At 51.3% G+C, this 25,381-nt stretch overlaps 12 protein-coding genes across 12 annotated transcripts; 7 read left to right on the forward strand and 5 right to left on the reverse strand.

Annotated features, from left to right (window-relative positions):
• The first annotated feature begins 228 nt into the window (after positions 1–228).
• Positions 229–2,352, forward strand: EDD37DRAFT_195278 (fungal-specific transcription factor domain-containing protein). The gene is made up of 3 exons (XM_062810131.1): positions 229–626; positions 681–2,078; positions 2,127–2,352. The coding sequence occupies exons 1-3, from the start codon at positions 416–418 to the stop codon at positions 2,156–2,158; spliced, it is 1,641 nt and encodes a 546-aa protein (XP_062665740.1). The 5' UTR covers positions 229–415; the 3' UTR covers positions 2,159–2,352.
• Positions 2,127–4,605, reverse strand: EDD37DRAFT_688822 (major facilitator superfamily domain-containing protein). The gene is made up of 6 exons (XM_062819966.1): positions 3,538–4,605; positions 3,251–3,474; positions 3,070–3,197; positions 2,615–3,023; positions 2,511–2,562; positions 2,127–2,456 (listed from the first exon to the last, which is right to left on the reverse strand). Exons 1-6 carry the CDS (start codon positions 4,151–4,153, stop codon positions 2,287–2,289), a joined length of 1,599 nt encoding a protein of 532 aa, XP_062665741.1. The 5' UTR covers positions 4,154–4,605; the 3' UTR covers positions 2,127–2,286.
• Positions 4,606–5,065: 460 nt separating this feature from the next.
• EDD37DRAFT_570554 (putative cytochrome P450) lies at positions 5,066–6,725 on the forward strand (the record flags this gene model as incomplete). The annotated part of the gene is made up of 5 exons (XM_062814287.1): positions 5,066–5,428; positions 5,496–5,645; positions 5,690–5,819; positions 5,868–6,504; positions 6,563–6,725. The coding sequence occupies 5 exons, from the start codon at positions 5,066–5,068 to the stop codon at positions 6,723–6,725; spliced, it is 1,443 nt and encodes a 480-aa protein (XP_062665742.1).
• Positions 6,726–6,765: 40 nt separating this feature from the next.
• On the reverse strand, positions 6,766–7,836 carry EDD37DRAFT_613562 (uncharacterized protein; the record flags this gene model as incomplete). The annotated part of the gene is made up of 1 exon (XM_062815462.1): positions 6,766–7,836. One exon carries the CDS (start codon positions 7,834–7,836, stop codon positions 6,766–6,768), a length of 1,071 nt encoding a protein of 356 aa, XP_062665743.1.
• Positions 7,837–8,277: 441 nt separating this feature from the next.
• Positions 8,278–10,147, forward strand: EDD37DRAFT_613563 (uncharacterized protein; the record flags this gene model as incomplete). The annotated part of the gene is made up of 3 exons (XM_062815463.1): positions 8,278–8,369; positions 8,501–8,723; positions 8,744–10,147. The coding sequence occupies 3 exons, from the start codon at positions 8,278–8,280 to the stop codon at positions 10,145–10,147; spliced, it is 1,719 nt and encodes a 572-aa protein (XP_062665744.1).
• An 812-nt stretch (positions 10,148–10,959) lies between these two features.
• EDD37DRAFT_570317 (uncharacterized protein) lies at positions 10,960–11,994 on the forward strand (the record flags this gene model as incomplete). Its single annotated transcript, XM_062814268.1, has 1 exon — positions 10,960–11,994. The coding sequence occupies one exon, from the start codon at positions 10,960–10,962 to the stop codon at positions 11,992–11,994; it is 1,035 nt and encodes a 344-aa protein (XP_062665745.1).
• A 291-nt stretch (positions 11,995–12,285) lies between these two features.
• EDD37DRAFT_654420 (integral membrane protein S linking to the trans Golgi network-domain-containing protein) lies at positions 12,286–12,948 on the reverse strand (the record flags this gene model as incomplete). Its single annotated transcript, XM_062818682.1, has 2 exons — positions 12,286–12,643; positions 12,698–12,948. The coding sequence occupies 2 exons, from the start codon at positions 12,946–12,948 to the stop codon at positions 12,286–12,288; spliced, it is 609 nt and encodes a 202-aa protein (XP_062665746.1).
• A 131-nt stretch (positions 12,949–13,079) lies between these two features.
• EDD37DRAFT_195414 (cytochrome oxidase c subunit VIb-domain-containing protein) lies at positions 13,080–13,965 on the forward strand. The gene is made up of 2 exons (XM_062810132.1): positions 13,080–13,558; positions 13,624–13,965. Exons 1-2 carry the CDS (start codon positions 13,304–13,306, stop codon positions 13,753–13,755), a joined length of 387 nt encoding a protein of 128 aa, XP_062665747.1. The 5' UTR covers positions 13,080–13,303; the 3' UTR covers positions 13,756–13,965.
• Positions 13,966–14,057: 92 nt separating this feature from the next.
• On the reverse strand, positions 14,058–16,011 carry EDD37DRAFT_195466 (Golgi transport complex subunit 5-domain-containing protein). Its single transcript, XM_062810134.1, has one exon. The coding sequence runs from the start codon at positions 15,646–15,648 to the stop codon at positions 14,176–14,178; it is 1,473 nt and encodes a 490-aa protein (XP_062665748.1). The 5' UTR covers positions 15,649–16,011; the 3' UTR covers positions 14,058–14,175.
• Positions 16,012–18,144: 2,133 nt separating this feature from the next.
• On the forward strand, positions 18,145–20,528 carry EDD37DRAFT_195419 (Cys2His2 zinc finger developmental/cell cycle regulator). Its single transcript, XM_062810133.1, has 2 exons — positions 18,145–20,168; positions 20,222–20,528. Exons 1-2 carry the CDS (start codon positions 18,360–18,362, stop codon positions 20,363–20,365), a joined length of 1,953 nt encoding a protein of 650 aa, XP_062665749.1. The 5' UTR covers positions 18,145–18,359; the 3' UTR covers positions 20,366–20,528.
• A 583-nt stretch (positions 20,529–21,111) lies between these two features.
• Positions 21,112–22,102, reverse strand: EDD37DRAFT_642448 (uncharacterized protein). Its single transcript, XM_062817367.1, has one exon. The coding sequence runs from the start codon at positions 21,741–21,743 to the stop codon at positions 21,432–21,434; it is 312 nt and encodes a 103-aa protein (XP_062665750.1). The 5' UTR covers positions 21,744–22,102; the 3' UTR covers positions 21,112–21,431.
• Positions 22,103–22,173: 71 nt separating this feature from the next.
• On the forward strand, positions 22,174–24,283 carry EDD37DRAFT_698293 (uncharacterized protein; the record flags this gene model as incomplete). Its single annotated transcript, XM_062820178.1, has 4 exons — positions 22,174–22,476; positions 22,554–23,416; positions 23,468–23,625; positions 23,654–24,283. The coding sequence occupies exons 1-4, from the start codon at positions 22,364–22,366 to the stop codon at positions 24,281–24,283; spliced, it is 1,764 nt and encodes a 587-aa protein (XP_062665751.1). The 5' UTR covers positions 22,174–22,363.
• Between the last annotated feature and the right edge of the window lie 1,098 nt (positions 24,284–25,381).

Below are 25,381 nucleotides of genomic sequence, written 5' to 3' on the forward strand. Positions count from 1 at the left end.
GAGCCCGAACGTCAGGACCGCTTGGTGGGTTTGACTCCACGACGTCGGTCCCAATCCATACCTAGGTACCGTAGTCATGGATTCATGGTCCGCACGTCGCTTCATCTTTCCCCTTCTGGTTTAACACCAAAGGAACGAACGAGCGCATTGGCTGATTTGACGCAGTTCTCCGCTTTGCCCAGACCGTCCCAGAATTCAAGCAACATAAGTTACTAATACCTACTCCGTAATGTTCTCTGATCGATCTCGCGGCAATCGGTACATTTGTCGAATTTGTACGATGTCTTCTGGTCTAGGATGATATCGTCATAGTCAAAAAGACGTAAGGCTGCTCATAACGTCCCAATCAAATCCTACTCGAAGGACTACAGTCGGAATGTAACTCCTTTGGCCACCTTTGCAAATTGGGACAACGATGCCACCCGCGGCCAGGTCTTGGAATGGCTGCGTACGCTGCAGGAAGCGAAGACAGAAATGTGATGAACAAAAGCCACACTGCGCTCGGTGTCAAAAGCACGGACAAAGCTGTACTTACGAGAAAACATTGAGGTTTGGCGGTCGGCCCTTCTCGCAATCCCGCTTTGGGACTTGTCTGTCGAGCAAACAGGGCGGAGCTCGCAAAACAGGTATGGGCGCAAGGAAGTGGTGTCTCGCGCGTTATGATGCTAACAGACTGTTAGCTACCTCCGATGGGGGATTTGTCTACACTGCCAAAATCGGCGAAGCAGAGCCTTTGTCTCCTGTGCCACCGCCTCAACCGGTGATTGCGTCGAACATGCAGGCGGATGCTGTATGGCCTACGTCAATACCGGAACTCCGAATCGACCATCATCAACGACTTGAGCCCTTATCCAAGATCTCAATAACCCGGCAACTTGACATGATGCCCTCAGTCTCCTTACAGAATCGTGGCCTCTTCGAATACTTCACCTGCAACGCCTCAAGGGCGTTGGCACCCCATACTTTCGTTCACCAAGAGATATGCAAATTGATCTTGCCTATGGCTCTTGACAGTCCGGCTCTGCTCCATGCAACTTTAGCGTTAGCTGCCGTTCACAGATACTCAACAGGATTCAGTATTGAGCACCACTATTCCGATGGAGACATGCCGCTTGTGAACCATCTGACAGGCATCAGCATCCAGCATCTACGCAATGAGCTCCAGAGTCCTCAGACAGGATCGTTGGGGACGAAGCTTGCGACCATTCGAACCTTGTTTCTGTGTGAAGCCATTTCCGGATCTCCATCTTTGCGCACCTGGAGAGCACATTTCCTTGGAGCGCAAGCACTGATATCATCACTTTCCGGATTCAATGCTGAAAGTCGCAAAAAGGATACAGCTGTGTCTTTTCTGTGCAGGTGGTATGAGATCACGGAAGCGCTTGTTGCGGTTACCAACGAAGGATTGACAGAAAGTGGTACACCGGAGTTTACTGGCAATCGACATCTTCTAGCCGACATTGACACCAGAACAGCATGCATTGATGCATACACTGGTTGCGCAGAAGATCTTCCAGTTGCATACCGGGAGATTGGAGCGGTAGCCTGGGAAAGGCGCCGAACGATTGAAAATCCAAGCTGTTACCCCAGACTCTCTGAGCAAGATTTTCAATGTGAGGCTGATTACCTGGAATTATCGGTGCGGAATATGATACGACGCGATAAGTCACGAACAACGGTACTCAAGAACTCCGGGACGCCTGATCTATCGGTCGATGACTACAAGGACTTTGTCCTTTGCAATGAGGCGTACCAGATCACTGCGCTGATCCACATCCATCGGCGCATTCGACGGCTGCCACCAGCAGATGCAGCCGTACAGGAATGTGTCCAAAGAATTGTCGAGTGTGTTGGCAGCATCAAGCCTGCGGCGACATTGTCACCCCTCACTCTCCTAACCACGCCTCTCTTCACTGCTGGATGCGAAGCTATAGGCAGAGAAAGGATCCGAGTTGCACAATTGCTGAACAACATGTTTACGCTTCTACGAGTGCCGAACATGAAACGCGCCTTACAGGTGCTGGAGGTATTTTGGCATGAATCGGACGCCCGAGGCATTTTCTGGGAGGAATTTTCACGTATGCAAAGCCACGCACCCCATATTGTGATTGCTAATTCGTATACAGGTGAACGTGGGTGGGACTTCCTGCCGTACTAGTGAACCTCCCTACATGACCTCCAAGGGTCGTCCACTCCATTCTCGATCGGGAAATCTTTAATCAACCCTCGTCGCAAACTGCCTCGCTTTACTTTCTGCTGTTCATGCGTCCGGTGATAAAATAAAGCTCATTTCTTCTCACCCTGAACATGCTCGACGGCTGCATTGCTGGGCACTTCGTCAGAAGTCAGCACTATCGGCTTTACCCATCTTGGGCCCCATTTGTGCAGTACGAAATATGTCGGTGGCAGACAAATGGCACAGAGGAGGGCCTGGGTTCCGAAGCACCAGCCATAACCTGGCGCAGAAGCATCAGCAATCAACGTACTCTGGACCTGAGCAAACCACTTACCGACTGCCGCCGTCCAATTATATATGTACCACGGTACTATGAAGGCCGATATCTGGATATGGTCAGTGTGCTTACTTGGAATTCTCCAGAGCGAGCGGACTTACGTTGATGATTACTGAGTAGAAGGTGATCACCTCGATGGCATGCTCTGGGTAGCTGTCGACAATGTACGTCGACAAGGTTGTATTGCCCGCTTGAAGGCCGACCGCGAAGAGGAACAGTCCGATCTGGCCGGTGATCCAATGCCAGCCTCGTTGGACCGAAACACCCCAAACTGCCAGTCCGATGGCAGACGCGATCGCTCCAGGATACCCAAGCCAAAGTCTCATTTCAGGCGTGCGTATACCATGGTTCTTTCGCGCCAATCGGGCCACAATCCAATCGCTCAAATGACCTGAGCAGAAGATCTCTGCAAATATCACCCCTACCAGGGCTCCAGCAAAGAAAAGACCTTGAATCTGGATCTTGTACTCTGCGTATGCTGCAGGTATCATCGTGAGCACCGTTACGATCCTGATATTGTCAGTTATTACTCTCAGGATGGCGTTGACCGACTTACCACCAATAATCAAAGAAAATGTATCCACACACGCTTGCCACCAATTTTGGATAGGCCCATAACTTGCAGAATGTTATCAATGTTGCCCATGGCTTGGGGTGAAGCACGCCTGGGATCTTTCGGAAGTTCTGTCAAGAGCATTAGCCAACTTGATCGACGCACGAATTCAACTCATCTTTACCAGCCAGGGAAGTTGTGTCGTCCTTTTGATGGTCAAACTGCTGTTTTCCAGTCCTTCACCTCGGGCTTCAGCACCAGCCTGTCGTTGCTCGAATGCCGCCACTTCGGCGCGTGGATACTGTGTCTCTGGCAGGAAAAACACCTCCCAGGCGAGGAGAAAGGCGAATCCAATGGTAACGTGGTATGCGACCCAATATTGGCTGACCGTGGCAAGAAAGCCACCAACTGCGAATTGATTAGTGTCCCCGTCTGCTTTCATTCCGGGATGAGGCGGTGTTGAGAACTTACCTATACCACCCAGCACGGTGCCGACATTTGCCGACAATGCCCAAAGGCCGATGCGGAAGCCTCTCTCGTGTTCCCAGGAGACATCGTTGATGATGCTAAGACCGACGTTTGCTGCCGGTCCAGCAGCGAATCCCTGGAAAAACCTGGCAGCCATATATTGTTCGACGCTTTGTCCTTTAATTGATGTGCAGCCAGAAGCCAGCACGGCAATCGCGGTTGAAGCAATGGTGACAACTCGACGTCCATAAGTCTCCGCCAACGACGATGTGATCAGCGGTCCGAAAGCGAGACCGAAGGCTGAGATGCCGAAGGACCAATTCACTTGGTTATATGTTGCATCGAACTGCTCTTCAAGAAGCGAGAATGATGGCACAGGGGCCATGGTCAGGTATGTCATCAGGAAGTAGAAGAAGCAAGCGATCCCAACGATGTTGTACTTGCGCACTTTGGACCAGTTCAGAGGGTCGAGAGGGTCGTTCGTCGGAGTTGGCACAAGTGACTTGTCGCGGCCGTCGGCAGGAATATGGTGTATCTGGGCCTCATCTGGGCTGCGATCTTGAGTTGGAGCATCTGTGCTATAAGGCCGCTTCTCGGTGACCGTGGGGGAAGACATCATGCAGGACAGATAACGATGGAGGATCTGACTAGATCTGAAAGAATTGCGAATTCAACTGTGGCAACATAAGCAAGGGCAATGGCGTTCAATACATTTATATTCATGAATATCAGAACAGACTACGCGACCAGCTCCATAAGAGATAAGAACGAGGCTCTGGAATGTCAGCGGAAAGCGTTGCTCAAAAATCACTATGCTGCAAGGGGAAGCCTCAGGAGCCTATACCGTTGTGGAGGCCGTTAATGGTGCGTACATTACACAACTCGTGCCAGAACCGAAGTGGCGTGGAGGACATCAGTGGCATTGATCTACCTAGGCCAGAAAGGAAAGGATGAAGCGACACCTCTAGGTGCTACGTGCGCAACCGAGAGATCTCTGAATCAGTGCCAAGGCGTCCAGGCGTCACATCTATAGATCTGGTACTAAGCCAGAAAGGAAAGGATGAAGCGACAAGGATATGAAAGACCCTGCGTAACCAATCGGAGTACTCTGTATCCATTGGCAGCCAGCCGGCCTATCATTATGTGAATTTATGTCGACCCAATGACTACACGCATTCAATACCTGATACTAGACTGTACTCTTGTGGTACCTGGTCGTCTCGTCATGCCTTTCCGAAGATAGTGGCACAACCGTGGAGCTGCCAGGAACATGAGCCTCGTGAGGGGATACTGTCAATAGGGTTACCAGCGTTCATCGCCCCTACTTTCCGCTACAGGCGTCCCCAACAACGAAAATCATAACGACGAACATCTCCGAACCTGGGTTATATAGCCCTCGACGCTGGTCTACTCGCCTACCCCGTGTCTTTGAGCCAAGGGGTCCGACTCTGTCGAGCGAGAACTCCTATCAAGTCTGTTTTTCCGATCTCCGGAACGCTTTTCCCCCGGCATATGAGACACGGCAGTCAATATGGTCATATCATACACGGTAGGGCTGCTGCCGTACCTCTTAGCCGTTGCCGCCCTCATCAGGGTCATTCTCAGGCTCCTGGCACCCCTGGCCAAGTTGCCCGGACCGTGGTATACGGCGCTTACTTCTCTCGTCCTCAATTACCATGAATTCACCCACGGACGAACACTGTACATACACCGCCTGCACCAGAAATATGGCCCGGTCGTGCGCCTTGCGCCCAACGAAGTCTCGTTTTCCACGGCCGACGCTGTCAAGGAGATTTACATGTCTGGAGGAAGTGGCTACGACAAGACGGAGTTCTACAGTCTCTTCACCCAATTCAGGACGCGGACTTTGTTCAGTACGCTTCCGAGAGCTGATGTATGTGCTTCCAATCCTTCGTACATCCTGTTAAGAGGACACACCACAAGTACTGACAGACCTCTAGCATAGCTACATGAAGCGCTATATGGCCGACCGGTATGCAAATACTAGCGTCATGAAGCCTGAGGTCTTGGATGGCGTGTCCAGCCATGCGAAGGACTTTTTGAAGAAGTGCTTGGAAGGCTGTGCTGCAGTCAGCTATGCTGATATCTATGTGAGTGCACCTCTTGGTCTGGTTTTCGGGCATTGACGTTCAAGATCCATCTTCATTGCTTTGCTCTCGACGGGGTAACGCATCAACTGTTCCATCCCTACGGCACGCATGCCAATAGGGATGAGAAGGACTTTCGGTTGGCGAAAGAGATGTCTTATCATGACAGCTTGAAGAGTATGTTGCCGCTCATGCCCAGTAGGTCGCCGGACTGACCGGGTTCAGGCAACTTCGCACTTTACTACATGCCATGGGCATCGGACGTTGTCCACTACTTCAACCCACCCAAGCCGGCACCACTAACGAACGATTACGTCCTCAAATCGAGCGCGGGTTCTTCTCCATCGCCTTTTAGCCTGTTGTCCAAACTCCAGGCTCAAGCAAAAGCTACAAGCATGCCGCCTCACTACGTCCCAGCCGAGTGCAAGGATCATCTGGCTGCCGGAGTAGACACGACAGGGGATGCGCTGTGCTTCCTAATGTATCAACTTTCCCAGCCCACGCTTGAATCGGAACGGATTCAAGGATCATTGCGCAAAGAGCTTATGGAGAACCCATCAACTCCTTTCGACCGACTTCCGTACCTCGATGCAGTCGTCAAAGAAGGCCTTCGCTGCTTCCCACCCATTCCAATGTCCATGCCGCGATATGTACCGCAAGGCGGCAGCACGATCGAAGCACATCACATTCCTGGCGGTACCATTGTGAGCTGCCAGGTTTATACAGTCCACAAAGATCCAAGTGTTTTTCCTCAACCGTTGGAATTTCAGCCAGAGCGCTGGCTGGATGCACAGGGCGAGATTGAGAGAAACCGGTGGTTTTCTGCCTTTGGAGCTGGTGGACGAGGGTGTCTTGGAAGACAGTAAGCTCCCATGACTAATTTTCTTTGAAGAGAACGATGTGCTAACTTTTCCAAACAGTCTCGCGATGGCGGAGATGAAACTGCTTCTCCGCGAAGTGTATTCTCAATGCCGGACGACAGTGTCGGATCAAATGAACAGTGACATGGAGATGGAAGACCAGATTATTGCTAGTCGGCCGAAGGGACAGTGCTGTAAGCTAGTGTTTGAGAAAGTTGGGTGAGGTGGATACCATACAAAGCTTCGAGTTCCAGTTCCAATTTTCAGCGGTCGATCATGCCGTCGACTAGATGGCGGTATCGTGGCTCACGGCCTTCGAGTTTGGCTTGCTGATTCTCTTGGATGTATGCCGCAATTCGTGCCTTTTGCTCCGTTCCCGTCAACGTGGTCCGTCCTGAAGTATGTCGAAGTCCTCGGGATTCACCCCTATTCGGAGCGTACATCCAGGTTCTGATTGTGTTCCACGCCGCTATGGCTTCCTCGTTTGTGCATGCGTTCCTTATGGAGTTTGAAAATTTTGTCCCAATCGAGTCCTCAAGGAAGTCACCTGCCCGAAGCCCTGGATAATTGTCGAACAAATCTCGATACATTTGGACCACGGCAAGATGGGGCCGATCAAAGAAGTGAAGGCAGGCAACGAGATCGGAGTCAAGCTCCCGTCCACGACGCAGGCCTTTGGTTGTATCGAGCACCGCACGCGAACGAGGGTTGGACTTGCTCATTCTGTGCTCGTATCGCTTGGAGTACCTTGTCACAAAGGTAATATAGTTGACCTCCTGTTCGTCACGAAGGATTTGTAGCAGTTGTGTAATAGGAGGCGAGATCTCAAAGACCCAATCGTGTTGCAGGACCATCACATACGGTGTGCTGCAATAACGGATGGCAGTCTTGACACTCAAGGCGAACCCCTGATGCCGCTGATGCTGGATGATTGTCACGTCTCTGGATTGGTGAGACTTGAAGACCAGGGCGTCCGTTCTCACGTCCGTGGCTGGCTGGAGTTCATCTTGCGCAAAGAGTCGCTTGACTTTGTCGATATAGTCAGGATAAGCTTCTGCCATCCGAGCGGGGACTTGGCCTCGTTTCAGTCGACCGTCGACATAGTTTTCGTTCTGACATATTGTGAAGCTGTCGAATGTGATGATCAGTGGAACGAGGGCGAGCAATGGTGGGAGTGATTCCAGGACACCACAAATCAGCTCGGTAGATGGGATCGAGGGCGTCGGAGAGGTCGTTAGGATAATGGTGAGATCACCGGGTGAAACATCTGTCATGAGGGCACTGTGGCAGAGGGTGAAATTGTGATCGAGGACAATAAGATCTGGATTTGCCATGGCGAGAAGTACTTGTAAAGAGTTCTTCAACCTTAGTAATCATCCTCCGGGACTGCTTTCTAAGGTACCTTGAGTCAAGCAACCAATAGGGAACGTCTTTAGGCATGGGGGCACACTTCGGTGTAGCAAGTTTAATCTACTAACTTCAAGGCACTTCAATACCCCTTGCTTCACAACCACATACCTATCAGGGATTTGTGTCCCACTTACAACAGCCGATAATCTCCAGGATGAAGGAGGGCATGAAGGGCACAGCCCATTTGCTGAAAGTAGAATGCGACTCCAAGATAAGTGTTCAACACTCTGTCATGTTTCTTCTCTGCAACCACCCTCAGGCACTTCACCTTCACGGACAGACCTCCACCACGATATTAATCCCTCGTCAGGACTTCCAGTCATCAGGGACCGTTGCCGAAATACTGCCTTCAAATCAAAATCACCATGAGTGAACCGGCGGACGACTACAAGTCCTTCTTCTGCACCAATGGGCTGACCTGGACCTGGCGGGATGGCTCGGACATCAGTCCAGGCTGGTGCGTGGGGAATGTCAATTCTTACGAAATCAAAAGCACATTTCGACCACCGCTACCTCTAGACAAGCTCCTAGGAGGGTGCCCTCCGGTAGCCTCTGAGTCGCCGTTGTTTGCTCTACTGCCCATCGAAGCCCTCACGCGCATCCAATCATTTCTTCCTGCCAATCGAAGTCCTCACGCGCATCCAATCATTCCTTCCTGCCAATCGAAGTCCTCACGCGCATCCAATCATTCCTTCCTGCCAACGAGCTGGTCAACTTTGCCCTGGTGAACAGTGACTGTCGTCAAATAGCACGTTCCATCTGGTTCGAAACGCTGGTATTTGATTATGACTTTAAACGATTAAGACTCAGTGTACTTAACAACTCATCAAGGAATCGCGCCAGTCCTCGGCGCTCAACTTAGGTGCCTGCATACGTCGTATGGTGGTCGCCACGAATGGTGAATGCTTCCAGTCTCTCCATGCGACGGAATACGACACTCTTGAGAGAGTCAGTGGAGATGAGAAGGAGCAGCAGCTACAAAGAGCTGCAGATTACTACTTTGGATCCTACATTCCCTCACTCACGTACATTGTTGGCCGGTGTCTGCCTAATCTGGAATTACTAGACTGGCGAGACAAGTTGAAAATTGGCCCAAAGCTGCTGCAGACCGCCCTCCAGTCTCCTATTCTGCATCTGAGGCTCAACGGAACGATAATTAACCAAGAACTAATCGAAGCATTCAGGAAGATCGAGCCACAGCACACCAGCAGATTGCAGACTCTCGACATCGAGCTTTCCAAAGGAAAATTCGGTCACCAAGCAGGGCATTCATTCGACCTTGTCGCCCGAATGTCGAAGTATTGCAACTCGTCATTGAGGACATTCCGCTGGAATGGAGTCTACACCCGTTTGGGAGACGGAGAAGAGGCTGGCGAATCCCCAGAGCCGCTACCTCCTCTCCTCAACATTCGAGACCTCACTCTCACGTCGCTGAGAATGCGTTCGCCGAAAGACGTTCAAGCGCTGCTGCCCTCAGGGCTTGCCTGCAAACTTGTGCGTCTCGAAGTGGATTCTCCTGATGTGTACACGGTCCAACATATAGACACCTTCACCGAGATTCCCACACTCAAAGAACTCGCGTTAACGAATATCATGGGAGTGCCGCTCTCATTAATCGAAGCAAACTCGCAGCTAGACTTGTTGAGCATCATCGTTTGTGATGACCAAGCTGATATCATGGACAACACGCTACTCCCCTTGCTTTGTCGCCGTTTCCATAACCTACGGTCTCTTGCAATTGAGTATGGCAGTGCTAGGACACAAGTGTCGAACTCTGCCTTACAGTACATCAGCCAGCTGAAAAGTCTTGAAAGGCTCCACCTTTCAGCTGGTGAGCGCTATCTCTGGAGGAAAACATGGCTGGTTGACCATCATGCCATCCGACAGTGCGTTAGACAGCTGCCGAAGCTGAAGTCACTTGCCTTGAGCCGTGACACATACCACCCCGATATCTCCAACACAAACGGCGATCATTATGAGCGCTACTACACAAGTCCTGATCTCCTCACTGCTCGAGATTCGAAGGAGCACCAATTGATCTCGCGTCGGTATGATGAGTTAACCGGTGGCAATTTCGAAGGGGAGTTGAAATGGAAGTTTGAGATGATACATCGGCGACGAATGCTATTGAAAGCATACAAGTATATCTATTTGAGGTACGAGGATGGCCCGAGCCTAGACTCCCTATATTTCGGAGAGCTGCCCGCAAGTATGCCCTCTTTCGAAATCCTGTGACATCGGCGTACGAGTTTGCCAGATTTACCCCCGTCTATGCTGGCAGAGCTTGCTGACGTTTTCCCGATGAGGGTGGTAAGGGGCTCGTCAGGTGAATATAGACCAATGGCAGTAAGCGAGCGCCGAGACGAGGGTTGGACATTCTTGAGAAGGACATTTCGAGGGCAGAGCAATCTTTTTGATGGAAGAACCTGATTAGTGTCAATTTGACGAATGTTGACGAATGCAATGGCCGCGACCTTTTCATCCGGTCTGACCTCAGCTGGAGCAATGCTGTCACCGCTCTGGAGGGCTAATCCGCAGCCGTTGGCGAGCGGGACGCTGTAGTCACAGATGTTGCTCGGCTGAGAAGAGGAGACTTCGGTCTTCTGGGCCACGAGGCTTACTTGAAAAGGGGCCGAGCCCTGCCAATCAGCAACCCCATAATGTATGAATCGACATTGATCGAGCAGCGATCATCCGCTGAAGCTGGCACTGCTCGATATTGTAAATGCAACTCAAATAGACGGAGGACGACGTCCAGGAATCCAATAGAATATGGAGATAGCTCCATATGGATATGTTGCTGGAGGGCATCCTGGTTTGTAAGGCGATGTCGGCTATATTACTTGTCGGGGTAGTCGATGAGACGATCTTGGGGAATGGTGATAAATGCACCTCCGGTGCTGATCGTCAGAAATATAACATTCGCAGAAGCACCAGTCGGGTCGTGAAGAAAACTAAACTCAAGCTGTCAAGTATCGAGGAGACTACTGGGACTTGCAAGTACTCATATTAATTGCACACAACTTTGGAGCTCAATCACCGTCAACATGACGACCGGCAAGAACGTCCTCATTGTTGGCCCAGGCTTCATCGGCCTGAATATTCTGGATTATCTCGTCCAGGAGAACTACAAAGTCACCGGCCTGGTCCGACGAGCAGCCCATGCACAGCAGATTCAGCTATCAGGTGCCAACGCAGTCGTCAGCGACCTCGACGACAATATCACAATAAAAAGGCTGACGATCGAGAATGATATCGTCTTCCACACCGCAACCGCCGATCATCAGCCGTCCGCTGAAGCCATCTGTGCAGGAGTTGCAGAACGGGCGAACCAGGGCAAATCGACAATATATATCCATACCTCCGGTACGAGCGTGTTGGACGACAAGTCGCAGGGCGCCTTTGAGAACGACAAGATATATTATGACAACAAGCGAGAGGATATCGACGCACTGCCAGATTCTGCACCACACCGGAAAATTGACCTCGCCATCCTCAAAGCCCAAAAGGATATTGGCGACAAGGCCAAGATTGCAATCATGATTCCGCCGCTCATTTACGGTTATAACCCACATCACAGGCGTCTGACAATCCAGATCCCGACACTGACCCGGTTCGCGCTCAAGCATGGATATTCAGGCCATGTTGGCAAGGGGTTGAGTGTAGAATCTCAAATACACGTCGTGGACCTTGCCAGAGCGTATGTGACCTTGCTGCACCACATGGAAGCATCGTCTCCAGAGACTTTTCTGAACAATCCATACTTTTTTTGCGAGAATGGACATGACACCTCCTGGAAGACTGTTGCAGAAATGGTTGGCAAGGGCTTGCACAAGGCAGGAAAGATCCCCGATCCGACTCCCAAGACCATTCCTGAAGACCAGTATGACGATTTGTTCGGGCCATATACAGCTGCAGTGGTCGGCCTCAATTCACGCAGTCGGGCAGTCAGGTTGAGGGAATTAGGCTGGGAGCCCAGAGAGCGAAGTTTCCAGGACAGTTATGAGATCTTTGAGTTGCCAGAGATTTTGAAAGAGGAGGGTGTCGAATTCAAGGGGTATCAGGGGACTGCGGCATCTTGACTGGTCGTCAGTCGACGGCCTATGAAGACTTTCTCCCAGGAGCTTGAGATGGAGCGCTGTGACCAGAACAATACGGGATCCCTCGTCTCTGTTGTGTCCACGTAACCCAGGGTCCAAGGGTCCGGCAACCACAGTAAAGTGTAGACTGATCAGTGGCTGGATTGGGTGGACATACTGGACGTCTCCCGGCGCAACCTCGCCCGATGCAATTGCAGTTGGCAATTGAAACAAGATCATACTAGATTTCGGCATAAGAGGTCTGCTTCACAGGTCATTGGTAGTCGTGATATATTACACATTCTCATCTCCTCTGGTCACGGTGACCATCTCATAGCTTGGTCCAGCATCGACATTCCTGCCTCTACCCGCAGCGCCCCGTGTATTGTCATCGGCTTCCGCAGACCCATTGGCTGTAGCCTTTTTGGGGACTGTTCCAAAAGAAATAGGCTGCAATTCGCGATAGCGACAAGCCCAGACGCCTAGGCTAATCGTGAGCGCAGCACTGGCAGCTTCCAGGCTCCACCAGAGAAGATTCGTTGGTATAGATTTCGTGTAAAAGGAGGTGATTATCAGGTGTATGAAGTGAATCGTGAGGGCAAAATCCGGGACGAGTTTCGACCGCGCAACAAGCAGAAGAATTGGGATGACACTGCAACGATTGTCAGTGATGGCAAGCAAGAGTCATACAGCCCTTCCAACTTACACTAAAAAGCCATCAACAACCCACAAGAAACCAACGGTCCAGCCGACGGTGTTGTCACCTCTGACGCTGTGCCAGTCGAAAACCAAACCCAACGAGAACTTTTGCCCAAGGACAAGTGTCGTGAAGAGTATCAGCACAGATGCGGCCGCGTAATAAAAGAGCTGTAGGAGGAGAATCGAGCGGACAATCTTGAGAGGTGGAAGTTCGGTAAGGGCGCCTGCGCGAGGTGGCTTTCTTCGTCGTGGTGGCATCAGCTTAGCGCTATGCCTGAGATCGAAGTTATATCGTAAGACAGTGCTGGCATCAGATCAGCCATGAATGAGCGGAATATGACGCGCTTTCGACATATCTGATGGACGTGGTTGAGGTCGAGATGTTCCAAAGGACAAATGTTAGTTGACATATGGCCTTCTCCAATATGCAGGCGCGGACAATGACATACTCCGACGTCAATCGACTCCAACTACAATACCTCGTCGACGAATTATTTTCAGACCCAGTCGAATACCTCAGAGCATAGATTCGAAGAACTCCCCTCTCGCTCGAACGTCTTCTGAAGGTTCCTCACCAGGTAGATCACTCTCCTGCTAAGTCGCCTCGCATATTATGGTGGGACTTCCGACCTGGCTCGGTGGCACCGCCACTCCCTCACAACCTGAATCGGCCCGACCAAAGTCGAAAGACGGCGGCTTTGTCGCCCCTGATCGCAGTTCGAGAGAAGTCTGTTACGAGTCGCGGGATCTTTTCTTTGAGTGCCTGGACAAGAACAACATCCTGGACGCGATCAAGGAAGATGGAAAGGCTCGAAAAGTATGCTCCGAGGAAGTCACAGCCTACGAGAGAGATTGCGCAAGAAGTTGGGTTAGTACATGATCGATGCTCTATTGCCTGCGGTATGTGGTAGGCTAACCCCTTGGTTGTCCTAGATCAAGTACTTCAAGGAGAAGCGTGTAATGGAGTACAATCGGGATCAAACACTCGCGCGGATACAACAGGACGATGCGAAAATGGCTGCGAAATCCAAATCAGAAAGAGGGAAGGGTTCATGGTTTGGTTGATGCTTCGAACGGTACCATGCACGACGGCACCAACAGTGATATATTTGCGAGGCGATTCGAGAACCTACAACTTCTTCCGACAAGATATGGCATAAATGTGACCATGTTGCGTTCACAGCATTGATGAACATTCGCAACGTATCTTGCATGTCGGGGTTTTGAAATATTGCGGCATTTACAAACATTATATTGTATAAAGGACGGCTACGGACATGAGGCGCATTCAGGTCATAATTTGTCTTCCTCTTAGAGAGGAGGAAATCGAGCAGAACCACATCCTCAGTCTCCCTGGGATGTTCTGAATACAAGCTCTTCACTCAACTCTCGGTCTTGCTTGTGGAACTGTCGGAACCACTAGTGACTATATGTACAATGCGGCTCTTCGCAGAGGGTATGACCACACAGACATTGGATACAACGCTACCGTCCGAGTAAGCCAATAACACTGCCGACCATGACGGCGGCTTCTCTTTCCCAGTTCTCAACAGGCTCCTCTCCATTGGAGGAGGCTTTGGAATTTCTCAAGGTAACCGTCCTCGGCAGCCTCGATCCTCGCAAGACGCACTCCCGTATCTCCACCCGCACCACGTCCCGCTGGCTGCGAAGCGTGCGAGCCGAAATTCCACCTCGGTTGAGTATCTCGGTTACCCGAGATGACAGAGATGAGGCTAGGGAGCGCCAGAAATAGGAGGGCAGAGATGCTGTATCGAGCGCACTTAGAAGTAGAGAGAGAAAGGTTTCTGCTTTTGGCGTCTTGTTACCGAGAACTGCGACGTCATCGTCTTCGTTAAAGTCCAGGTCGGCTTCAGTCACAGCTTCCTCAATACCACCGCGACCCTTCTCATACCGAAGCAGAGGGTGATCAGGAGCGTGTATCCCACGTAACAGAGCCTCCAAAGCAATCACATTTTGACATCTCGCACTGGCTTCCAACAACGCCCTGTCCAGCATCGGCAGCTGGCCCAATGCTCTGCCAATCGCAGCAGAGCTGGACGTGATGGCAGTTTGCAGATAACCCTGTAGTGCCCGTAGTAGATACTCGGGCTCGAAATCTTTCTGCAGCATCTTCTCGCCATCAATCCTTGGTGAGGGAGAAAGAAGGTATAAGATGTGAACGGCACTCGTGAATCGTTGACGGCTATCCTCTGCTTCGCGAAATGTAGGACCTGAAGTTGTTCCACTAGTTGCAGGTCCTGCGGCAAGTGTGGTCATTGAGAATTCGCGCACCACTCGTCGAGCGGAGTCCAGTATCCTTGCTTCTCCATCTTCGAATACTCTTCCACGTAACGACTTGACGACATTTACTCGCCCTAATTGAGCACCTTCCTTACCACTGATGGCATCGCGGAATGCTAGGATTGAAAGACTGGCGCGGACGAGCGCGCCATGGTCTTCTTTCCCCGGTCTTGCACCACTTCCCAGACCTGATTCGGCGAGCACCATCTCAAATTGCCTCGCCACGTTCAAGATCCTCTGCACACTACGTCCAAGACGCATCACTTCCAAGCTCCGTTGGGCAGTAGTCTTTGCCTCCACGGCTCGCTGATGGCGGACAAGGACCTCCTTCTCCAGACGCTCGTAGCTGGTGGAGACGCGAGCACGTTCTTCGTCCACCCGGGCCAGTATACGCTGAGCGGCCGCATTCTGAGTAGACGTGTAACTGAGAATGTCGAGGGCGGAACGCGATGTTAGTGTATGGATATGAGAATCTATCTCCTGGAGGTCAAAGAGTACTCGCGACAAGGGTGTTGTGAGGTCTATGGAGGGATCCGATGGGTTGTTCGTTGCAAGAACGAGATTGTTGGCATGGTAGTAAGGCGAGAAGTCGTCGGAGGCTATATAGTCGAAATCAATATATGTTGATGTTGCGCCGGCGGGATCATGAGCGGCCATGTTCTTCACGCATAGAGCCAGCTGTCATGAGGAGGCAGATTTTGGTGTCAATTCGTCTTGGGACATGAATCCACCACGTTGTTCGCAGACGACCCAAGCAGCGATGAAATGTGCAGCTGAGAGCAACGTGGACTATTTCCCCCAATACTGTGAGGTCGTGGTCGGGAGCGGAGTTATATCGTGCCTTCATGGAGTGGTGAAGTGAAGTTTCGATGTGTCTACACGGTGAGGCTACCAATCGATGCCGAGAGCGAAGGCACCCCACAGCTTCGGAGATGGGCCTGGAAAGCAAGGCTGAAGCCATGCCTGAACCCCCTGATCTACTACGGAAATATACCGCCTATACGACGTATTCAACCTCTACTTAATTGGCCATTCGTCCATCAGCACATGCATCGCCAGGAGGCTGGAGTTGAAGCCATGGCACTTCACCAGAATCCTTGAACTGCCCACTTCGCTCCGACTCAACCAGGCAACCCCTTGTGTGCAAGCCTGGTACATACTTTGCTGTTTGCTGATGGTTTGTGTTGCGCTGTTCGTGCGCCCGTGTATCATAGCGGCTACTGGATGAGGGCAGTTTTGAGGGGCATTCCACTGGCATTCCATTTGATCATTGAACTATGAGGTGAGAGGGATAGCACCAACACTGATGTGCGATTGAATAAGTGTCCTAGCCGTAGACCCTTACTGCCCGTCGAGGCGAACATGGACGACATGCTTGCGAAAGGATCCCTCATGAAAATCAACGCCATACTTCATCGGTGTTGACCAGGGCAAATGAACCTCACAACAAGTCCCAATCTAGGATGTGCATACAATACTCGGGACAATAAGGGCTGCATGCATCCCAAAACTCTCAAAAGGTCATCTGATGGTCAGTCTGGCATGGATATCCGGGCCGCGCGACGTATTTATGGAACTACCAAAACGTGCCCGTGCTCTTCGGGCCTGTGCCTGAGTTTGAGCCGACCGTTTTGCTCGCGGTGGCCTAGGCTTGCGCAGAGACCAACTTGACTTTCTCCATAAGTCAGGACCTGGTTTACACGGAACTTTCAAAAGGAAGCAGGCTTCAACCAGATGCTTCCAAGGCAAGGGCCAAGATTCAGGACCAAAGGTTGTGAGCGGAAGTTGCACTCGTAGAGAACAGCAGCGGCGTTCGAATACGATGGCGGGGTATGGCTGCAGGAATTTGGCCTCGTTTTGTACGCGCAGGATAGGGTGAGTTGGTGAGTCAATTTTGACGCAGGACAGTGTGATCAAGGCGGAGATGTCAGCCTCGATGACATAGTCGACTTACTGGACGAGTACAGTAAACGGCCTACCTAGGCGAGTGCTGGGAATACATCTGCAGGTCGAGGACCATGCGATAGCGAGGATGATATGCTGGATGCAGCTGACATGTCATGGAGATTCGCTTTGGGACGCTGTTGCAGGAGGTGAAGCAGAGTGGACAGAGGAGACACTGCCATGGTTCTGGAGTGCCACCGACGTGCATATGGATTGCGTGGTGGGTGTAGAAGACGACGTTTAGACTTTGGCCCTGACTGGCTACGTTGGTGATCTTGCAGGGAGTCGGTGGGATCTTCGAGGTGGCTAGAATTAGGCTAGAGGTAAGTCAAGAGGCTCGTGCAGAAGCTAAACTACCCGCTGCATATCACCTTTCGTGCCTCTGCCCACCCATCAACCACTTGGTTTTCGCCTCCTTGTGCCTGTCTTGCCCTGGAATCGTGCCTTTTGGGGACCGCTTATCCAGTTAAACAGGGCCCATGGATAATGCATTTGCCCACCACGCCTTTTCGTTGGTTCAAGCCAGCTCTAGGCGTCCCGCAGACCACAGGAACCGCCGGTTTACCGACTTGAAACTCGACTTTTTCTGCCATTCTGGTAATGCTGCCCCTCCTTTTTGAGGCTGGGTTCCTCCCATCCCCTCGCAAATCCTTCTTGGTGGTGACGGCAATGACGGCTTGCGTTGCTCTTTGCTGCACTGACTATCGCCGCCTGCGCTCTGTCTGCACAAACTGCGCCTGCACATGCACTCGTCGTCTGCCTCTAGACTTCGATCCCATCTTGATTTCTCATCCTCTCCCTCAAAGCCTCGTCCTACTCCAATCTCTCCTTGTGTACAGACAAGACCATTCTGGCCATCTCCTTGCGGCAACCTTGATATTGCTGACCAAATCGACGCCATCAAAAGTCCACCATCCGTGCACACCGCTTAGCCCGGCGCTCCTCGTCACCCTTATTCTGACTCCACATGCCTTAGGGCCTTGCCGCCAATAATACCTACAACGCCCCTCGAGTTCGAGATCATCACATCCGATTCTTGATTGCCTAGCCGCAGTCTACCACTGAACAAGAAGACTTCCGAAGATAAGCAGTCTTCGAAACATCTTCAATTGCCCTCAGCGTATTCCTCCTCCTTGACGAGATCCTGACGATACCAATCGTATGGATCACTGGCAAGCGCGGCCTTCCTGATCACTTTTCCTCCGAACCAACCCGTTCTTATCACCGTTGACCAGCCCCTCCGAGAGTGCCCATTGGCACGCTGCATCTCAGGATTACATCGAGTCAACAAAAAGAAGGAACCCTGAGAGACCACTTTGCAGTCGTAATCATCAGACCAAACCGCTCCGAATGCGCATCAACGGCGTGGCGTAAACCGCCATTGGCGAACCGTCAACTGTCGCATAGCCTCGCAATCCCCAAGGATGGCAGCCATTTCGAGTCTAGTATTGACTGACGCCATACCTTCAAGGGATCGAGTGGAGGAAGTCGACACCCCTACTACTCCCAGGGCAGGACGTTACCCGTCAGCGCTCAGGGATAATGTCGATGTTGCCCTTGAAGACCATGATTCTGCTCGACGGTCCAGCACCTCAACGGTGTCGCAGGCACCAAGTCAAGGCCACATTATGGGCCTTACCGATCGGAGAGACCATGTACCCGACAGAAGAGACAGCGTGGACGATGGAGCAAGTATTATGGACCTAGACGACGATGACGATGCCTCCGACAACGAGGACCCGGAACAAGGCGAGGCAGACGGTACATCGAGAAAGAAAAAGGGTCAAAGGTTCTTCTGTACCGGCTACCCGCCATGCAGTCTCAGCTTCACGAGGAGCGAGCATTTGGCTCGGCACATTAGAAAGCACACCGGTGAAAGGCCATTTCAATGTCACTGCAATCGAAGGTTTTCTAGGTTGGACAACTTGCGTCAACATGCACAGACTGTGCATGTCAACGAAGAAATACCAACGGATTCACTTGCTGCCACTGGAACACGGTTCCAGCGCCAGATACGGACTGACCGCGTTAGGCCTACAGGCCGGCCACGCACGGGAACCGCAGGCAGTGGAGGCGGTCACAGTCGTGGACATAGTCGGAACCTCTCGACCTCTAGTATCGGCTCAACCTCGTCAAACTATAGCGTCGTCACTGATGCGAAGAGACGACCTCCGCCCCTGCTCATGGCCAACGACGGTACAAGCAGGCCAAATATGGGCATAGACGGCCCTCAAACACCTCCAAGCCAATATCGTGGCTATGACCCCAACTCTCCTGGTGGTATGAGTACGCCAACATCCGCGAACTTCTCGGCCACGCCCGGGAGCCCCGGGTTCTTATCGTCGATGGGGTCGCCGACATCAACGCATTCTCGACTAGGAGGTTACTTTGGGTCCCCGTCTCATGCTCGTCGGCTGTCGGTCCCCTCCGGCCCCAACCCCTACCAGTCTCAGTATCCACCAGGATATCCCATGGCTTATGTGAACAACATGGGCCCCAGCAGCTCTCATGGTTCATCAAATTCCAGCGTGCTTGCCAGTCCTACTTCGGGAAGTTTCCCCATTGCTCCTGGTCAACACCTCCCGCCCGGAGAGGATTGGCGAAGACGAACCTGGCACCCTTCCACAATGCCAGTTGCCAATTTCAACTATGGCCGACCAGCAACCAGCGGGCTGACATACTCGCAAACTCCAGACGCACCTCAACCCAGCGCTGCCCAACACGCCACTGCAGCTGCTGGTCAGGCTCCTCGCTTGCCAGGGATCGAAAGCTTCGATCATGTCCAGCACAGATCGTACACTCCTCCTCGTCGGCAACCCAGCCCTATGCAGATAGACCCCAACTTAGCTGATGTTCACCCTCGTTCATCAGGCCACAATCACGGTGCAGGATCTTGGGGTCAGCAAACGATCAGCGAAATTCAATCCGTAGGCGTGCGACAGCACGACCCACCTAGACACATGGATATGGGTCCTCCGCCTATGACCATTCAACAACATCAGCAGATGGCGAGGGAGGCCCTAGAGGCCCAATCACAGGTCCGGAATAGCAAAAGGCAGGCCTGGTACAATGGACCGGCTCCACCTGCCCGGACTTCTCCCGAAGATTCGAGCAGTAGCGATGGGATTCCAACACCTGGCATGACCGCTGTCGAGGTGCACCCGATGATCATGCACAGTGGGGGCTACATGGAAGCACAGCATCCAGTCTTGGGCCCAGATGTGCATCAAAACGTGAGTTTACTGATCAAGGAGAACGGACCTAGGAAGCGCTGACTTTGCTGCAGGTCTGTCTTGCTCCGGCACCCTATATTGAGCCAGGTCGTCAGGATACTGCCCCATCTTTTCATGATCGGGCTAGTCGCGGTAGTGACATGAACCGCCTGGAAGCTCTAGTCGCCGTCGCAACGAGCGAAAATGGACCGCGCTGAAGATTTTATGCAATGGTGTCAGCCTTGCATCTTGATGGTTACCACAACTCTTGCACGCGACGAACGATACATCATGTCCTGACTGGATTAATGCGGAGGCATATTTTGAACGCAGTCCTTCTGATCTTTGTCTGTTACAGATCTTGACGGCCTGCATACGAGATACCCTTTACGACGAGCCATTTATTTAAATGCGCCATGGTGATGTGTCATGATTCGACGTTGGAGACCTGCATATGATTCATGCTTTTTGATGTCGATGCAAGCGGGCGTTTAGGAATTTGGAAAGTCTACGCATGAATACCCTTGTTTTTGTTCATGAGTTATGGTTTTACGTCAAGGGGAAAGGGGATTGATTATGTTGATACAGAGTGTGATAAGAGGGTCATTGAATTCGCTTCACAAGTCTGTCGTTCAGCCTGCGTTTTCAACGGTATATGCAGTGCAGCACCTCTACTCTTCATTGTGGATCTATACTTACTGGCATGTTGTTTTTGAAGGGAACATGACAACTTTATATGCGCATGCTGTGTTATTCGAGCACTTTCAGCGTAATGACAATCTACATGTATTAGTCTTGGTTTCCTCTGTGGTATCAACTTGCCCTACTGCTGATCTTTATATTGGTTGGAAAGTACTAGGGCCAAAAGCAGCGCCTATGTCTACACGTGACCAAGCTAAAGCAACACAACGTCACGTCTCTTTCGACTGCAGACAACATCGCTATTCTTGATGTCGAATGCGACGACACCACTTCAGTGGGATAGATCGACATACACGTTGTAGTTCCTCGCGTGCGGTGTCGGCCATGAAGGAGTGCATGCCCTGTCTACAGCGGTCGAGAAATGTGTAAAGGCCACATTGCTTGTGCGACAACTGCTGACATGAGGTTGCTATACCCTTCCGGAGTGTACATCTTTTTGCGGAGCCGCAGATGGCTTTCTGAGAACAGCAACCGAAGGAATGTTCTGGTCGTCAGCTCAAATTTATCATAACGCCACAAATTCCTTCTGGCGGCGTTGGAAAACTGTGACGAAGTCTTTCAATCGGCCTGTGTAACTAAATCTTATAGCATTACAAGCTTGCTGCAGGTACCCGATGGATTTGGAAATTTGTTCACATCCACCAGGTTTCTCTTCGCCTGCAATATGGACGATAGTGGCTTTAGTCTCGACCCAACCGGGTGAGAGCAAACATTTGCAACTGCAATGTTGAAGTGGAATGGATGGGAGCACAACCAGCCAGAATTCCCGGGACTGCGGAAGGATGCTGATCGAGGTACGATGACCATGAAGGCGGCTGTGATTGCGATGGAGATCTGAGCTGTACAGATACTACCAGTAAGTGACACGAGGCACGCAACACCGCAGGGTGTCATGTTTCGATCTCAGACAGCCGCTTCCACGTGCGTTCTATGCCGTTTCTGTGGCTGCATTTCGAGGCTGAACATGCTTGACATACAGGAGATGGTTGATTGCTACAAAAGCAAAGCTGGCTACTTCGATTTCATCAGGGAAACAGGCATGAAGGAAAGAGGGTCAAGAGGATGGAGCATGGGAGCCAGAACGGAATGCGACTGAGAATTCAGGCGGTGACAAACTGAACAGACTGAAATGAGGAAATAGTATTGCTATTGGTCAAATGCAGATGAGGTGAGGTCCTCTTGCCTGCGCCTTAGGGAGATTGCAGGTCAATGTGAGTAGTGACTGCACTTTTGAGATTCTTCATAATTCCAGCAATTCACCTTTCATTCTTTCCCTCTCGCCATCGTCAATCTTCCACTTTCTTTCTCCCTTCCGTTCGACGATATCACTCTTCTGTCATTCCCTTCTTTCGAGATACAAGTCCCGTTACGTCGGTTCTCAAGACGTCGATCCCGCCTGTCCAGCTATTCCCTTGTTCGCCATCACCTTTCTCTCACCGAGTCACTCACTACAAAGACAAACAAGATCATCACACAAACAAAACGACCCGAACAACCATTGTCACAGTCTAAGGATGAGACTCGTACAGTCGATTCTCCTTCTTGGAGCGGTCTCTGGACTCTGTACAGCTGCTAGGTTGCCAATCAGACAAGATACTGACACTGATACGGACACTCCGCCATGGATGTAAGTGAAAAGAGCCCATCACAAGACATTGTATGGCAAGAGGTCATAGATTAAAGTCACTGACTTGAGATGTTTAGGCCTGCAACTCCATTATGTTCACCTATCTTCGTCTACCTGCCCTCTGTCACCGTTACCATCACCCAGACGAATGCTCCCGGAGTAATCACAGTGCTTGATCAAGACCCGAGCTCGATTGCAGCGTATATGGCCTCAATTGATACGGACCAAGTCATTGAACAGAGCGAGTTGCTGCCTATCTCTGACATCCCAGATCCAACTCCGACTCAGTTCACTCATACTATCAGCGTGTCAGGCTACGTGGCCACGGAGGTCCCCAACACCAATCCATATGGCGAATCAGTCTTCTACATCTCTGCAGGTCCAGCCACGACTGATTGGAGTTTTACCCCTTCGGCTTCAATTCAAGCGGAAGTGACCACTGTCACTGTCTTGCCTATTCAGGCGTCCACCCAGGGTAAAGGCCTCTCAGCAAGCAGCACTGTCCGTGCACCATTCAGCGCTCCATCAGGAGGTTGGAATAGCACAAGCGCAAACGCATATGGATGGACAGCTGCCGCCGGTACCGCAGGCACTACCTCATCTGTTTTGGTAGCTCCAACAGGCACTGCAGGCACAATTTCCCCGTATGGTGTGACCTCCACCAGCACTGTAATCAATACCATCTCCACGATTACTGAGAACGTTACGATCAGCGTAACCTCTGCTCCAACCTATGGATACGTGCCGCCTGCATATGGTCTGCCTGGCTCATCCGATCAGTATGGTTATGACACCCCCGACCCATCCATCAACAACGGTGATGTCGAAAAGAGACAGACATGTGTGTGGATCACTGCGACCATCAATGGTCAGCAAGTCGGCTGGTGTAACAACTGGGATGGAACAACAACTCTGACTTACACTTCCTGGGAGACAACCAGTACGTGCCATGTTTGGCAATGGGTCACTGGATATGCTGACTTTTTGCTAGCAACACCCACATACATACCCGGCATCGGCACTGTGGCAGCACCTACTTCCACGTCCGAGCAATCAACCACAAGTGAAACGTCGACCATTGTGCAGCCTTCTGCAGCATCTGCTGCACCCACCACAGCTTGTGGCCAATCTGGACCTTTCATGATCGGCGTAAGTCATCTTAACAGCTCCTATCTAGAGATGTGCTGACAGTACAAAGTTCGACGACCTTCCAGCCTACTCCCCATCGGACAATGATACTGCGGCCTTCCCACCCATCTTCAATCCCTATGAGCATTTCTTCTGGGGAAATGGATGGTCTTATGTACCTCCACCTACCGAGCCATATCCACCTCAAGCTGGTTCCCACCTTGCTGAATTCGTGCCATCTCAAGCCAACAATGACACTGGTTCTCCAGATGCTGGTCTCATCCCACCAAGCTCTTTCGGTGCCGGTCCACGTGCGTACGACAACGCATATTGGTTCACTGCCTATTCTGCCTGGGTTGGATGTGACAATGGTGACACCAATTGGACAGACACCTGCGATTTCGTTGCCACAGCGTACCAATGGAACAACGACACTCAGAGTGAAATTGTGGTTGCTACGCAACATTTTCCCATCCCGCCATGTCCTAATTTCCAGAACTGCCAACTCACAGAGATCACATTCAACTATCTCTTCTACAAGATGTCGACTTTGAGCTTCTATGCCAATGTGAAAGGACAAATCAGCATTTTCTGGCTGGACAGCTTGAGTATGAATTGGTACAACAATACTTGCGAAGCAGGATTGGAACGTATTTCGTCCAGGAAGATTCGAAACTGAATAATAGCGCGACAACGGGTGATGAGTCAAGGCGACAGGCATTGCTTTCCGCTGGTTTCACTGTAGTGATGACTTGAGCAGGAAGCACCGGATGACTTCAGCAGTGAATAAGGGATGATACTGCAACACAGCAAAAAGGGCTCTACATTAGCAGGGACGAAATAACATACAAACGGTTGTTCTATCATGCGGAGAGGTCATTTAAAGACAAGAAAAGTGACAGTGCTGAACGAGCTAGCAATGAGTACAAGATACGCTGAATACGATAGGGATGAACCCAAGCCCGATTGAAGGATAGGTCTTAAATAATGTCTGCGGCTGTGCAATCGAGACCTGCTGTCAAAGCCTGGGCCCATCATCGCGCCTGTAGACTTATTGGAGTAAGCTTGATTGATACTGTAGCAGTAGCTCTACAAGTCCATACCCGATAGTCTACTTGAATATCTCTGCGCTGCTTCAAGTCTCCTTGGGAGAACAAATTGCCACATATGCAAGATGGGCGACTTCGCTTCTCCACGGAACGTTGAATCCTATGAGTGATGACCTTCACCCATGACATGCACAAGCAATCCACTGCCTTACTGCCTGTAAGTTCCCAGCTGTCAATGCCATCCGGAGCATCGGTTTCCCGAACATGGGGCGAAATAGAGAAATCCAAGAGCAGACCCTGGTTCTCTCGTAAGACTGTGAGACAGCCGGGTTTGACTGGGCCTCTTCAGAGTCATCAGCGTGCACAGTGACTGTCCACCATCTGCGGCGCAGGCCGATTCAATTCATGTGCAGCAATGCGCGGCCTTCGGTCTCGAGCGAGACTGCTCCGTCCGCGCAATGCTGTGTATGATAATAAGTGAGGCTTGCGCGTCTCATCTCTCTCTCTCATGCCCCTGCGGCAGCAGTTGTGAAGTGGTTCGAGGTCATGGCCATTCGGAGAGGTTCTTCTGTGTGCATGTCGCTGCTTATTGTGGTGTGACTTTGGCTGGCCCCTCTTGGAATCCAGCAATGAGAACACTGACCACGGCTGCAACGAGCTGGGGTTTGCCTCAACCTCGATGAAGACAGGATGCTGGCTGTAGAATCGTTGATAATTGTGATGCCCAA

Source organism: Exophiala viscosa (assembly GCF_022695815.1).
Source record: "Exophiala viscosa unplaced genomic scaffold EDD37scaffold_15, whole genome shotgun sequence".
Classification (NCBI taxonomy): domain Eukaryota; kingdom Fungi; phylum Ascomycota; class Eurotiomycetes; order Chaetothyriales; family Herpotrichiellaceae; genus Exophiala; species Exophiala viscosa.